Source organism: Sus scrofa, chromosome 4 (genome assembly GCF_054392235.1).
Source record: "Sus scrofa isolate SSC_HxYL_T2T_F1_AM1 chromosome 4, Sscrofa_HxYL_maternal_Yorkshire_Landrace_v2.0, whole genome shotgun sequence".
NCBI classification, from domain to species: Eukaryota; Metazoa; Chordata; class Mammalia; order Artiodactyla; family Suidae; genus Sus; species Sus scrofa.
The window spans coordinates 108,388,380-108,404,518 of record NC_139386.1 but is presented as its reverse complement, the minus strand read 5'-3'; the positions used below and the strand labels follow the sequence as shown (position 1 = coordinate 108,404,518).

General features: G+C 36.5%; 1 protein-coding gene across 1 annotated transcript in view; it reads left to right on the top strand.

Moving 5' to 3' along the window:
• MAN1A2 (mannosidase alpha class 1A member 2) overlaps window positions 1–14,242 on the top strand; it is a 161,826-nt gene extending 147,584 nt beyond the window's left edge. Inside the window, exon 13 of the mRNA XM_001927622.8 lies at window positions 8,311–14,242. Within this exon, the coding sequence (XP_001927657.4) occupies window positions 8,311–8,443 (133 nt within the window). The 3' untranslated portion in view covers window positions 8,444–14,242. The remainder of the gene's footprint in view (window positions 1–8,310) is intronic.
• Window positions 14,243–16,139: the final 1,897 nt, after the last annotated feature.

The window sequence follows — 16,139 nt, the reverse complement described above, 5'->3', positions numbered from 1 at the left end:
AGAAAAGAACTTTGATGTGAACTAACTCTAGTTATGAGTAAAATACTGAAATGATGCTAAATGATACACAAGATGTTAACAGATGATATAAGGCAGAAAGTCATTTCATGAAAAGAGGGCTCCAGCTTGAGATAATAAATGCTAGCTTTCATTAAAAAGACACTAAGAAAACTAGCCTGACTAAAAAACATTACTAAAAAACATCACTAAAAGTAATGGAAGGTAGGATTCTAGAATCGAAATCGGGGAAGCAGCAGTATGGATGAACATTGAGGACATCATGTGAAGTGAAATAAGTCATCACAAAAGAACAATACTGTTACAGTTCACTTACATGAAGTATCCACAGTCAAATGCAAAGGAAAAGAAAGTAGACAGGGGTTACCAGGGCCTGGGGGAGGGGGAAAAAGGAAGTTGTTTAAAGGGTATAGAGTTTCAGTTTTGCAAGACGAAAACATTTTGTGAATATACTTAACACTGCTGAATTTAAAAATGGTTAAGGTGGTAAATTTTATGTTACGTCTTTTTTACTACAATAAAAAATTAGAAAAGCAATGGTGTTCTACAAAGGAAATCATAAGATTTAAAATGCCAAAACATCTATACTTTAACTCCAACCCCTATAGCTTACCCTGGAATGTCATGAAAGGAAAACAAATACAACTGAGAGGAAACTAGAGCTCCAAGAGGAGAAAAGTAACTTGTTATTTTAAATGATTATAAGGAGCCAAAGAAATTACATATCAAGGTACTACTATAAATGTAATTTTTGTAATCATTATTAATATTCTTTCATGAATAATGGAGAGAAACACAGCAGAATAGATACATAATTTAAAGAAGGGAAAAGTTGGATTAAGAAAAATGAAAGTAGATCAATGTAATGTCCATTTTCACAAAATTCCAAAAAAGCATGGTATAAAGTCTTTAGAAAAAATTAGTAATCATGAAGAGCCAGAAAGGGTTCCTAAAAACAAGTTCTTGCTGGACAAACTCTAGTGGTCTTTTTGAACTGGTTAATAAGGTTAATAATAGAGGGTAAGGGATTCCATGAACATGGTTATGTGGTGTTCACCAAATCATTTGACAGAATATTTAAAAATGGAAGAATAGGATTGTTGCTTCTTTAATATGGAATAATGGAGGTCAGATTTACCCTTCCCCTTGAAACAAACAGGTAAATTATATGTAAAACAATGGGTTTCAAAACACTGGACAAGAGACAATGAAGGATTGTAATCTCTGAGAAAAGGGACCCAAGATGGGTGGACCTTGTGTAGGCCCCAGCTTGCTGTCTTGATGGAGTTTCCAGTCCACTGCACAGCAAGGGAGGCCTGAGGCAGAGTGCAGCCAGCTCTTTGAGGAGCTTGAACTGTGAGTCCAAGGAAACTAAGAGAGCTAGTGTCCACAGAAAGTACCAGGGAGGAGAGAGCTGCACATAGAGAACCCAGGAGAACCCCCTGGAGCATTCAACAGAATGAAGAAACTACTGAGTTGAGGGAAAGAATCATCTCTGAGGGAAGAAAGGAAACAGTCTGTGGTGATCATACAGGGCCAGGGACAATGCCTGGTTTCGATAACATGACTGGAAAAGCTCCTGATTCATGGGCCACCAAGTAGAGGACTCAGGAAAGTCCTATATCAGTAGTGGCGTGGCAGGGGGGTGGTAATCTATAGCTTTGGATCTACATAGCAAATCATAGTAACAAGATCTGTGAACTGTGTAACAACTGCATGTGGCTTAAAATACGTGAAATTGAGATCTTTGAAAGAGAAGGCAGAGGGATGAATGAAAAAAAAAAAATTGGCTATAATCTTGTCAAACTCGATGTAAACACTATATCCACTGATTCAAGAAGCTGAACAAGCTTCAAGGACAAGATATATGAAGAATACTTCAGCCAAGGCACATGTAATCCAATTGCTCAAAAATAATGATAAAGGAAAAAAGTCTTAAAAGCAACCAGAGGAAAAAGACAAGTTAGGTAAAAAGGAACAAGCAAATGCAAGAATGACAGCAGAGACCTCATTGGAAACAAAACTAATATGATAGCTATAAAACAGCTAAAGATATTAGCAAATCATACCTAACAACATATTAAATCAGTAACACATCATGACCCAAGTCGGCTTATTCCAGGTATGGAGACTTGATTTAACATTTTAAAATCAGTGAAATGTAAATGAAAAACCCTATGATCACCTCAATAGACAGAAAAATCATTTGACAAAATTCAGCATCCATTCCTGGTAAAACTCTTAGCAAACAAAAAGCAGAAAGGGTTGCTTTTAACTGGATAAAGAGTATATAAAGAACCTATAGCTAACCTCATACTATAGGTTCCTTGGTTCCTCCTAAGATCTGGAATAAGACAAGGATGTCTGTTCTCTTCTTTTTAGCTGCATACTGGAGATTCTCTCCAGTGCAGTCAGACAAGAAAAAGAAAAAAAGACATCCAGACTAGAAAAGAAGAAGTACATCTAACCTTTTTTTTTTTTTTTTTTTTTTTTTTCTTCTACATGGGACATGATTGTCCTCTCTAAAAATCCTATTGCGTTTCTCAAAAAGTTGCTAGAACTAGTAAGTGAATTTAGCAGGGTTGGAGATAGAAGATTAATATGTTAAAATCAATTGTGTGTACTACCAGTACACTCAAAAAATGCTGCTTGTAATAACATACAGGTAAATATTTAGGGATAAATCTTGCCAAAACATATAAAAGACCTGTACACTGAAAACCAAAATTCATTTCTGAGAGAAATTATGGGCCAAATAAATGGAGAGATTCATTTTCTCTATGGCTCTGAAAACTCAGTATTGTTAATTTTCCCTCAATTGATCTGTAGTTATACAGTCCCAGTCAAAATCTCTGAAGGTTTTTTTGGTAGAAATTAATGAGCTCTTTCTAAATTTCATGTGGAAATGCAAAGAACCTAGAAACCAAGACAAGTTTGAGAAAGAACAAAGTTAACTAATATTACCTGATTTCAAGATTTACTATAAAGCTAACATAATAAAACTGTTATAATCAAAACACTGTGGTATTGCTATAACAGCTAATAATAATTGATAGACAAATATGTCAATGAAACAGAATAGAGAATCGGGTGGGGGGATCTCGAGTCCCCTGAGTCCTCCCCACCTGATTTCCTCTTCTGTTTCATTGTCATATTTGTGTGTGTGTGTGTGTGTGTGTATAGGCAGCTGATTTTTGACAGAAGTACAAAGAAAATGCAATAAGAAAAGGAAGACTTTTTAACAAAAAGTGCTAGAATAATTGACTAGAATAGTGCTAGAATAACTTTTAGTAGAAAACGTAGAAGAAGATCTTTGTGACCTCGGGCTAGGCAAAGATTTCTGAGGTATTATACCAAAAGCATAATCTTTTATAAAAGAACAAATTGATGAATTGATCTAAAAATTAAAAACATCTGCTCTTTAAAAAGCATTTGAAAGAAAATGAAATGATGAAAAAATAGGCCACAGACTGGGATAAAGTCTTTGCAAAGTGTATACCTGATAAAGAACTTGTATCTAGGTTGTATAATTAGTTCTCAAAACTCGGCAATAAGATAATGTGCAGCCGATTTAAAACTGGGCAGAAGAGTTAACAGACATGTCACTGTCACTTGTATCTTCAGAGGAGATGGATGACAAATAAGCTCCTGAAAAAATGCTCAACATCATTAGCACAAATTAAAAATACAATGAGATACCACTATGCACTTGTTAGAATATCAAAATCTACACACACCTGAAGATATGTCTCTTTTCTTTTGACTTTGGACTTTCTGTGTGAAGATATAATGTATGGAGCATCTTATAATTCTGAGGAGAAAGTGAAAAAAAAAAAAATAATGGAGATCCTGATTACTGGGGGGAAAAAAATAAAACAAAATCTCTTTCCAACTCAGAGAATCCTTTCCACAAATGTAGCAGAAAAAGAAAACATTTTTGTTGTTGAATAAGCCTTAAACCAGACTGCAATTTGCATCACAGCCAGATGGCAAAGACAGACAGAAATTTCATCTTTCTGTATAACCAGGTAGATACAGTCAATTATGTATATGTTCTGAAGATAAATAACTTGTCTTCAGGTAAGAGTACAATTGACCCTTGAGCAGAAGGAATTTGAACTCATGCGTCTGCTAATATGCGTGTATTTATCAGTAGTAAACACTGGAGAAGTACACGGTAAGAGGTTGGTTGAATCCATGTATGTGGAGGAACGGCGAATACGCAGGGCCCGTGGATACAGTGATCAGGTTAACTTCCACTTTGTTCTGGGATCTGGGGTACCTTCTTGACAGCACCGTTTGCTCTACATAGTTCATTCTGAATTTGCTGGGTGATTGGGTGGCCGTCTGTGTTAACTGCCTCTATCCAAAGGAAAAATAATGCTTCTGTCTTTGTGACGAAGGAGCTTGGAGAAAAGCCCCTAAACTAACCTCCCACAGTGACAGGAGGATTGGGGTGCTCTCTTCCCTGATGTTCACATTTCAAAGGCATGGCTTCCCAGCTTCTTAAGGAAAACATTCCTGTATTGTAAAGCTGGCAAGAAGTTTAAACTTGTAAAAAAATTTATGTGCATATCAAAGGGACAGAAGTTTTCCTAAGTCAATGACCTAAGAAAAGGGATGAGGTCTTTCAGCACCAGGAAAAATTTAATATTTTTTTATTAATCTTTAAAAACCCAGAGATCTAACAGTGTTTTACTGCTGAATTAACCAACCTTTGTTTCCATCTATCTCTAGGCTTTTTGTTATATGAAGTAATTCAACTGTTTGTGTAGTTTAGGTAGCCTCCATCCTATAGGAAAATTGTCCTAACTTATTTGACCCTAAAGGCCAAGGAAAATGAATTTTCCCCAGCTTCCTTATATCTCAGGACAAAATCTAATAAACCATTGAAAGCATACCAGAAATGTTTTGCCTGCTTCAGTTTATCTTTTCTAAAAATGCATGTGATCCATAATATATCCACATTTGTTTCATTATTTTTTCTTCCCCACTTTAAGATTTGAGGAAAAGATGTGTGGAGAGTAAGAGGGGGCAGATCTTTTGGAAAGGTTAATGTATGTTTTAATGTGTCATCTTTTAGAATATAATTCCACTGAGTCTCTTCAGTTTAATTCGATTTCTAACCAGTCTGTTCCCAAGACATTATATAAACATAAAGAATAAAAATGAAATGGAAGGTTTATGTTAATGGTTTTTCAAACATTGGAGGTTTTCTTATGAGATACTTGCAGTCCCCATCGCAAGCTGTTAGAGCTGTACCATCTGTCCATGACGCCCTGGACATTGCCATTGGTAGTTGTGAGAAAGAAGAAACAAAGCAGCAAGACTCATTTGATCAACAGAAGGGATTAAGGAAAGAACGCGTTGGTCCTTTGAGCCTTACCATTTCTCCACAGGCACTTAAGTGCTTCTCCTAAGATTTGGTTGACTGTTCTTTCTGTAAAACTTTCCTATTCCGTGGTTACCACTAACACTTAGGTTGAGATGACTTCTGGCACCATCTCCTCCTCTGAATGTCTTGTTTTTTATAATAAAGATAAAAGAGATGTATGTGAACTGCATTTAAAAATAGCTCTAAAAAGTAAGCAAGACACCCCTTAAAACTGAAGTACTTAACAGCACCTTTTTACATACTTAGAGACCTCTTTTCTCTCTAATTTTGAACCAGAGTTTTTAAATAATCCTGATTAGAAGAAAAAAATATCTGGTAGTTTGATAGCTCATTTAGACTGCAGACTTTTCTCAAGTTTTACAGTGAAGATACTTTTTTTAGATTTTTATTTTTTCCATTATAGTTGATTTACAATGTTCTGTCAGTTTCTGCTGTATAGTAAAGTGACCCAGTCATGTATGTGTGTGTGTGTGTGTGTGTGTGTGTGTGTGTGTGTATTCTTTTTCTCCCATTATCCTCCATCATGTTACATCACAAGTGACTAGATACTTCTCCAGTTGTTCTATTGGTTTTTTTTTGTTTTGTTTTTTTGTCTTTTTGCTATTTCTTGGGCCGCTCCCTCGGCATATGGAGGTTCCCAGGCTAGGGGTCGAATCAGAGCTGCAGCCACCAGCCTACGCCAGAGCCACAGCAACGCAGGATCTGAGCCGCGTCTGCAACCTACACCACAGCTCACAGCAACGCCAGATCGTTAACCCACTGAGCAAGGTCAGGAACTGAACCCGCAACCTCATGGTTCCTAGTCGGATTCGTTAACCACCGCGCCACGACGGGAACTATTGTTCTATTGTTAAATCAGAGTATATACCATGTTCTTGACATGAATTGTTTAGTTATATTACTTTAATTTCTAAATATATCTATAAATCCATAGCCTAGCCCCCACTCTCTAGGAATTATCTGACTCTCCAGGAAGTGGTCAATCTTGTTCTAAACCCCTGCTGAAGGTCCAGAGGTATCCCACAGAGGGCAGGTGTGGAAGTTGTATTATTTCTTAGGGCTGCCATAACAAATTACCACCAACTTGGCATAACAGAAATTTATTCTTTCACATTCTGGAGGCCTGAAGTCTGAGATCCGTTTCCCCTGAAGATCTTCCTCGGATGGTGGGAGCCTAACTTCAGTCTTTACCTCTGCCTTCCCACAACTTTCTTCCCTGTAGGTCTCTGAGTCCAAATCTCTTCTTCTTTCCCCCATAAAGGTAGAAGTCATTGGGTTTAGGGCTCACCCTAAATCCAGGGTGATTTCCTCTTGAGATTCTTGATTAATTATATCCCAGAGACCCTATTTCCAAATAAAGTCACATTCTGAGGCTCCAGGTAGACAAGAGTGGGGGATGGAGGTGGTGTACTATTCAACCCACTACAGTATTAGTAAGATTATTGTTAAATGATTGTTTAAAAATAATAATACCTCTTTATCTAAAATTTATCTAAAACTTTCACATTCATTATCATTCTGATTTTTATAACATTTGTGTTTACATGAGGTGATTCTGTTCCATCCCCCATGGAAAGGAATCATTTTGCAGGAAACTGCATTTTCTCCCTCTATTCCTTCACCTTACTCCTCTCCAAAGAAGTGATGAGATTAGAGCAAGCCTGACCCATTACCCACATGTAACCAGGGGACATGCAGCTGCACAGAACATAGCTCTCCTGGGCATGTTTTTGCTCAGAACACAGAGAGCTTGTGCTTCTGGTATCCATACAGTAAGCAGACCCAGCAGAGTCTCTTGTTCTGTCCATCCAGGTCTTTTTCAGTTCTGGCTTCTCTCTCTGTAAGCTGGTGAATAAATCAGTCAAGCAGGTCTTAAGGTCAAGGCTCAAGGAGTGAGGTTAGAGGCCTTGTTTCTCTCCATTTTAGCTTTATAGGGTATAAAGTTGATTAGCAACCCCCATTTAGCCCTGTTTATTACTCTGTCGTTTAGAACTATGCCAGTAATCAGAAAAGATATTAATGTGCCTATTTAAAAAATAAATTTAGCTAAAATACTATGAAGGAATTCTTCACAAAAGCCTACTAAGGCCCAGCTAGTTATTGCTAAGATCAAGAGTTAAAGCCGAGATTTCCTGACTCCTTATGGTTGTCTTATACTCACTTTGATGACCCCCTAATAGAATTCAGATTGGAATTTGCCCAGTATTACAGCTAAGAATCATTATGTGTGTAAACTATCCTTTTTAATTTCTAAGTTACCGCTGTGGCTTGAAATATTCATAGAGCGGTAGGAATCCTTACCTTCATATAAACAATATTATTACCTATTCAGAGAGGCTGATAACTTATTAAACCTCCTGTAAATCTATAATGTTTCTGCAACCTTTATTTTGCAGTACCTGCACCAAGAACTGCAAAAACTGGTGTATTGGGAGGGTATAAAAGTCCTGGCTGTGTCCACATAATGTATTTATTTCCTTCAGTGTTTATAAATAAATGTGAATTAACTAATTTCACAGTTAGACTGTGAGCTCTGTAAACTGCCAAAATATATGATTAATATTACATCTGAGTTTTCAAAGAATGTCTCTGAAAAATTATGAATTGGTTTGTTTTATGCCATTTTATGGCATTGTTGTTTTATGTGCTTCAAATGGGTATGTGGACTTTGCTTCTTAACTGCCTTATTTCAGAGGTCTAGTTTTTCATCTTACTGGATTTTCTTATGCACCATTCTGGAATCCATTATTTTGGTGTGAATCACTTGAGATGAGGTTCATTCTCTGATGTGTTTTTCATCAAAGCCGTTCAAAATAAGCTATGGGTGTCCTCTGCTCTGGGACCACTTGATCTCATTGAATCCTAATGGAAACTCATTTTTCCCCTTTTATTTTCAGGTATTTGTATCTGCTGTTCTCCAGTGATGACCTTTTACCTTTAGACCACTGGGTATTTAATACAGAGGCTCACCCTCTACCCGTGTTACATTTAGCCAACACCACGCTTTCAAGAAATCCTGCTGTTCGATGAAAGCAGCCCCAGAAAGACCATTCTCACCTGTGTTTTGTTTACATGGACCACTGCAGAGATTCGTCTGGAGAGGGGCCTTTTGAAAACCTGGACCTCTTAAGTCAATATGGCAAGGTGAAACATGACTATTCCCTGCAAGACTTTTCAACTTGTAGATATCTCAACTTTGAAATGATTCCATTTTATACCTGACCAAAACATATCCTGGTGTGTATGGGACAGAGACCTGATGTGCTTGGATTCCTAACAAGATGGTCACATGAGAAATTATGCCTGCTACTACTGTATTGCTTTCAGCATCCTGGAATCCGGAGGCTAGACTTCCTGAGAATAAGCCGAGAATGTGGAGCACTTTGCAGGAATTAGAGATGGCCTTTGGAACCAGTTATATATTTGTTTCCTCCCAAAGTGGAGCAGCTCTCAAGTCAAAATATTTATGCATTGTTTATCCCTTTTTGCTCCATTTTTAATAATGGAATGTATAAACAGTAACAAAAGAACAGTGTAACCACATCGGCAGCAAGAAGACTTGAAAAAGAACCAGAGTACCTATCCCTGTCTGAATTTTCAAGTTCCCCATTAGATGACTGGACTGGCAACCATTTCAAATCTCAGTCTATTTCCATTGAAATTTTGTGGTTAAATTTGTTTTCTCTGGGGGCATGATCTCACAAAGAATACTCCTCAAGTCTTTGTCTCCACATGGAATCATTGAAACTGCTATTTATCATAACCACTACTTAAGAGCCTGGGTTTGGGATTTTGTGCATGTTGTTCAGTCTCGTGTTGGTAGCATGACAAAAAGTGGGGAAAATGCCACAGTTCGTTGCCTTGAAACCTGTTCTGAGAGAAAGCCTTGGTTTTGTTGGTAGGAGATTATTTTTCCAAACCAGCAAATCTACCAAGTACCTTTTATCCACATTAACCTCATTCTAAACTCAGTAGAATCCCTCGATTGACAGCTCTCTTTATGTAGCTCGGCACAATTCACTGTACTATTGTGCAGCTCTGAATTCACCTTAATAAGCCACCTTACATCTACAGTGTATTACATCGAAAGCAAAATACAGTGAAACTTCCTTAACTCTTCTTGGGACAGGGGATCCTTTATTATCCCATCAGATGCGTGAGTTTTTCACAAATTTTTTTTTGTAAAAAATAAATTCAGCTTGTATTTTCTCCAAGGATATTTACAGAAATCCAAAGCATCAATCAGAATAGTTTCAAAATAATTTTCAGTGTCTAAAATACGGTGTAATTAATTCTGTTGCACTAAATGTGGGCTATATCTAAGAGGCTTTCTCTTACCGTCAATAGATTTTGCCATGGTATTTCTTTAAAGAGATGACTATTTCTTTATATTTTGGGGGGAAGGACTTTAATTTTATTATGAACTATAAGATAAATAAGGCTTATAAATTTCATGTCCCTTGAATTTATGTCACTCTTTCATCTTTACATTTAATACAAACAGCTTCCATGGACAGTAATAGTTGGAAGTAGTATTAATTAGTCTAATATTTACTCTGAATTGGAATATTCCATGAAATGATGTATAGGAAGCCCACTTTAGAATTCTGAAGGCTTACTTTCTTACTTTGATAGTTTTTCTTTTTCCTCTTTTATTGGCATGTGGTGGGTTTAAATTGAGAAAAGCTTTAATAAACTAATAAAATTAAGTATTTCTAAGGATGATCATCTTATACCACAAATAGTCAGACAGTCCTCACGGTTCAGCAAATGACCCATAAAGGATAACCACCTCAAGATTTTCAGTGTACATAGAAAGTAAGGATGTAGAGCCAGTTGCATTATTTAAATCTTTAGGAGAGTTAAATTTTAGTACACATGTTGAAATTGTAATACCTTTTACTAGTTAAAAAATTAAAAATTTTAAATGAGAATGGTAGATGACTAACTTTGGAAGAGAGAGGGAAAGTATTTGGCTCTCAAAAATGTTAGCTTTCCTCCTAAAAATAGCACAAGCCCACTTATGAGTCACGAAAGCAAATGAAAAACTTGACTTGGCAAAAGACCTAGAACAGCTGCGGAGATGGCAATGAACCCTCCCTCACTTTGTTTAGAAGAATGCAGAAGAAAGGGGCCTTCCTGGTTCCCCAGGAACTTCTCAAAGAATGAGACGACAGAACGCCCTCCCAAGTGCTCTGTGTGTATTTCTCGGATGACTGGAGCTCGAGAGAAGGCATGTCTGGTACAAGCAAAAAGTTAGAGAGGGACGGAGGGAGAGTCTTCTCCATCATCTCCCTACCTTCCTCGTGATGATAAGAAGACTGCAGCCTGTAACACTGCTTCCTTTTTTTCTCCTTCTCTGAATACCAAAGGCAATTCAATTTAAGTCAGCTACAAATGGCTTGCCAGTGTCATGTTTTATTTTTGCTATAGATTTTAAAAATTATTTTCTCCAAGATCAGTCCTTATTCTGCTTAGTCCTTCCAAGAATATTCTTCACTTTGTTCTGTCCTTTACAGTCCTTTGCATTTTGTAGACCTTATTACTCAGGTTAAATACTCATTGTATTTAGAAGACCTTCTGCAAAGAGCCTAGAAATGCTCCTTATCAGGTGCCTCCTCAAAAGCTGACACATTGCTTTGTGCCTTTGGCACAAATGTGCAGAGTAGATAGATCATTTGGTATGTGAAAGAAAAAAAAAAATAGAGATGTCGAACACCCCCTCTAGCTTCTGTATTTATTTTCTTTCAGAATTTTAGGATCATACTTTTTGGTTCAAACCAGTATAAAGTTGTTAAAACCAAGAGAATGGGGTCCCAACCAAGAAGAAGACTCAGTGCTGAAAAATAAGTACCCAGTCACAGGGTTCTTACTTTCTGGTGGGTTGCACAGATGTGCTGTTTTATGTCTCTCTGTCATCACCTTATTCCTGTCTTTGAGACGTTTGTATGTAAAAGCGAACCTGGGTATGGAAGCGACGTATTCTTTATGTTGGATATTGACCCCTACTCTCTCTGATGTCCCCTGGGGCAACCCAGGGCTTCCCTTGGTAGATTTTAACCAAGCAGTTCAAAATTTTGATCATTCACTTCTCATCTCCATTCTCCATTGCCAAAGTCTTTGTCAGAACTACAGATTTTTTGGTAAAAGGTTGTGCTTGCCATTCTTATCATGCGGTTCCTCCTTAGGCCTGCCTGGATTTCCTTGAAAGAGTGGGTGAGTGAGTGAGAGAGTGAATGAACCAACACCGAGTACCTAATGTGTGCCAAGCAAGCATTGTGCTAGGTTCTTTCAAGTATTAGAACACTTTGTGATTCCTATGGCATTTTCTGTATAAGTGTAGTTCATACCATTTTAAATGTTTTCCAGTATGATTCATGTTACAGAATCCTTAATTTTATATTTCATTTAAATTAAAGAAGAAAAGAAATGGTTTATAATATATTTTAAACAATATGTTACTATATAATACTAACAGCTATAATTGTAGTTAATAACTAATGTCTCTTGGAAAATGTCAAAGAAATACTTGATTTCTGATGCAACTTTGACTAAAATATCTACTTTAGAAATAAAAACATTCTTATTTTGCTATATCACTTTAATTACATAATTAAAAGTTAATGTTTTATAGAAAAGCTGGTTATTTTGTATTCCAAAATTTTTGTCACATAATTCATGGATAAAATTTGCAGTTGTACATTGTTTGTGCTCTGCTATGGGTCCTAGTAATGGTCCCATGCTGTTAACTATAAAGAAAAATATACTAAAATATTTCTATGTTCCTAATAACAGTTGCTAGTAATGGTATTTTACATTCTTATTTTTCTTTAGGTTTCCTTACCCTCAAATTGGCTAGCTCTTATCTTATCCACTCTTTTCATACGTATATACATTAGTATAATTGTACACAGACTTTTAATACTGTGTTTGTTAATTAACAAACTCAGTTGTTAACTGTTTTGGCTGCGCAAATTCTAAGCAGAATATTTGAGTAGCCAAATATGATCTGGAGATATTTAAATGCACTTATTCTGGTCCAAAAACATTGGTGAAGATGATTTTCTGTTCCTTTAGCTCATTCAGATCATGTTCTTTGTGTTCTATAATGGATCAGCAAGCTTTACTCTAAAGGGCCAGAAAATAGATATTTTAGGCTTTGTGAGCCGTACTGTCTCTATCTGTACCACTCAGCTCTGCTGTTGAAACATGAAAGCAGGTGTGACAGTATATGGGGGGGGGGGGGAGCTTGGCTGTATTCCAGTAAAACTTTATTTACAAAAACATGGAGGGCTGGATATGACCCATGGATCATAGTTGTTAACCCTTGGTCCCGATTTTAACTTGTATGAGACCCTGTAAACTTTGATAGGCATCTTTTATCTGTGTTTTGAGTACCTAATTCATTTTTAAAGCAAAAGATGTGTGTTAAGTACGATTGTATGTATTTGTGTAACCTAAAGCTATATATTTTGTTATCTTGAAAATAGATGTATTCTATTGGAGTCTGTTCAGGTTTCAGTTTGATACAACTGTCTTGAAAGAGGCATTTTGCGTGTGTGTGTGTGTGTGTGTGTGTGTGTGTGTGTGTGGTGGGGTCTGCTGTCAGCCCTTATCCTTGCCTTGTCATTTATTGCCACAATTCCAGAGTCTCCATGTGAAAGGAAGGATCTCTTTGGTGTCAAAAGAGTGTATTTGCTCTAAGTTCTGCTGGCTCACTGACCTTTGGACCAGGACTCTGGATTACTGGAGCTGCAAAGATTTTTCCACTTGAATACTCTTAGAGCCCTATGACAAGAATATGATAGAATTTCTGACCTTTGTGCTGCAGAAACCAATCTTTTGGAAAATTTTTAAGCAACAGGAAATGGGTTATGTGCCTCAGTTGCCATTTGGCAACCACTGTTCCTTTTTAAGACTACAGTGGGGTCCCACCCCTCTTACCTCTAGAACAGCCTAAATCTGAGGAGTGCAGAGAAAAGGAGTATTCAGAAGAAGAGTTCCCCTTCTCTCTCCTTGCACTTGCCTCAAATCCTTTTCAAGTCAATAGCATTATTTCAGAATGTCATCGTGCGTCATATTTAAAGCAGCCTCCACCTTAGCCTCTTAACTGTTTAACAACGAATCCATCTTAAACTTTGAGCCCAGCAGAACTCATAAAATTACATGACACCATATTTGCTAGTACATGTATTCATGCGCCAATCATCCCAAAAATAGATTTTTCACTAAGAAGTTCATCAATTATTTCACTATATTTGGAAATCCTACAGGAGGGAAAGCCTATACTTAGAGTGATAGAGAGAGCATACCTTATAAATGTGGCTTTTCTAGGTCCAGCATCCTAGACAGATGGCTTCAGCTCAGTGTGAATGTAAGTGTGAGTACACAAACACACCCACATACACACATGTTAATATGCAGAGGATTTTAAACAGTTATAAATGTCTTGTAGCCATTTGAATGCTATAGAATTCTACTGCAACTTTCATACCAGAAAACTCCATGGAGATAAGCTCAGCTCTTTCTTGGGAAAATCTATTTTTTAGAAAATTTAGAAACTAGTTTTTGTTGGATTAATTACATACAGCATCCCCGGTTTTATTACTGGATTTGGAAGTTGAAATGCCATTTCTCAATCTTACTGGTCTCAAATTCACTGGTCTATTTTTTTTCCCTAAACTAGTAAGTGGGGCAAGTATAACCTAAATCAGTATCCACCGGCCACTCTTAAACTGATTTCCAGTCATATCCTCCGTATGTAATTTTTATAAATTAAAGGTAAGATTGTATATTAAAAATTAAATAAAGATGTTCTTTAAGTGAAAAGGCTGTTTATTCTTCATTTGTACCCACTGATAACAATAGAGTTCAGTCTTCCTATTTTCAGAACAACTTTGGCCTTTACAGTAACTGGTGGTCTTCAGTCTTCCACATTCAAAAAGTATTTATTACTAAACTTCATATTCCTTGATGTTAGAGAAATGAAGAACTTGCTTAAAGGGTAATTTTCATGTTATCTGACTTTAAGAAAACCAATCGTAGACCTGTGTGGTGATTTTCTAGTATGACTGCCTGTTATCTCTAAGCCCCAGTCTAGTCCAACCTCTGAGACCATCAAGCTTAAAAATTACCTTAATCACTGGATCTCATTCTGTCACATTAAAATCTAACTTGACCTGCTTGTGAAGGTTCCTAGGCTAGGGACTGAACCCACACCATAGCAGTGACAGTACTGGGTCCTTAACCTGCTGAGCCACCAAGGAACTCCAAGCACCAAGGAACTCCAGGCTATTTAAAACTGTCCCCATGGAGCATCAAATGGGGTGATAGCAATGCCTGAAATGACAGCCAATTTAAATCCTTGAGGTCTAATTCTTCCTGGCACAGTGAATTTTAACTTGATCAAAATTTTAAACTAAAAAATTTATGTTAATAGATGTATCCAAATTAATTGTGGACTTGTCTGTTCAGAAGCAACTAAAATAAGACCAGATAAAAGAATAAGGATCTCTGAGTAACTATAATTTGCTAAAATCTGGGTCTCTCTGTCTACCAATTACCTGAAATTTTCACCATTACTTCATTGATTTACAAAAGACTATCAGCATGCAAGGAGCATTCATGTTAAGAGTATGGGTTCATAGAAACAGAGAGTAGGTTGGTAATTACTAGGGGGTGCGGGAAATGGGAAGATGTTGGTCCAAGGGTCTAAACTTCATGTATAAGGTAAACAGGTTTTGGAATGTAATGTGCAGCGTGATGGCTGTAGTTGACACTGTATCGTGTACTTGAAAGTTGCTAAGAGACTAGATCTTAAATGTTCTCATCACACACACATACCAAAAAATGTGTATGATGTGATGAATGTGTTGCCTAACCTTATTGTAATCATTGCATATTAGATACAAAGAGCCAATCATAGGCACCTTCAATTTAAACCATGCTGTGCCAATTATATCTCAAATGGCTATGTATTTAAAAAACCAAAAAAGTATGGATTCAGATGGTGAGAAATTGCAACTTGTTGGCTGACCTAACAAATTTCTTAAAAAATTTTTTGTGATAAAATATAATTTAAAATATGCTATTTTAATCACATTTAAGTGTAAAAACCAGTGGCATTAATAATTAACTGTTGTAATCTATATTTATGTTACCATCACCACTATATTTCCAGAACTTTTTCATCACTCCACACAATCTATTAATAATTCCCTATTCTCCCGTTCCCTCAAGAAAATTTCAGTTTCTTGGCCCCAAGAAAATGCTAAACTTTTTTGTCTGTAAAAGAAAGATAACATAGGATTTTTAGGAGAATTAAATAAGAAAAATCCATATACCAGGGCTGCAATAAGCTCACAACTTTAGTTGCTATTTTTAGTTCTTTTCATTAGCCACATTTTAAGTAATAAATTATAAAAAATAGAAAAAATGTTATAAAGAGGAGGGCAGTAAAGAACCAAGAAAATTATTAGTTCTACTTCCTTCTTTTATTCATAAGGAAATGAAACCAAAGGGGCTAAAATGAAGGCATTAGATGATCTTTAAAGTGGTTTGGCAGGTTTATCATTCATAATTTTTTAAACGTCGTGTGCAGTTTTGTTGCTGTAAAGAAAGGCTAATGACATGAAAATATATTAATAATATATATGAACCGAGCAGTTTAAAAACTGTGTGTGGAGTTCCCATCATGGCTCAGTGGTTAACAAATCCAACTAGGAAC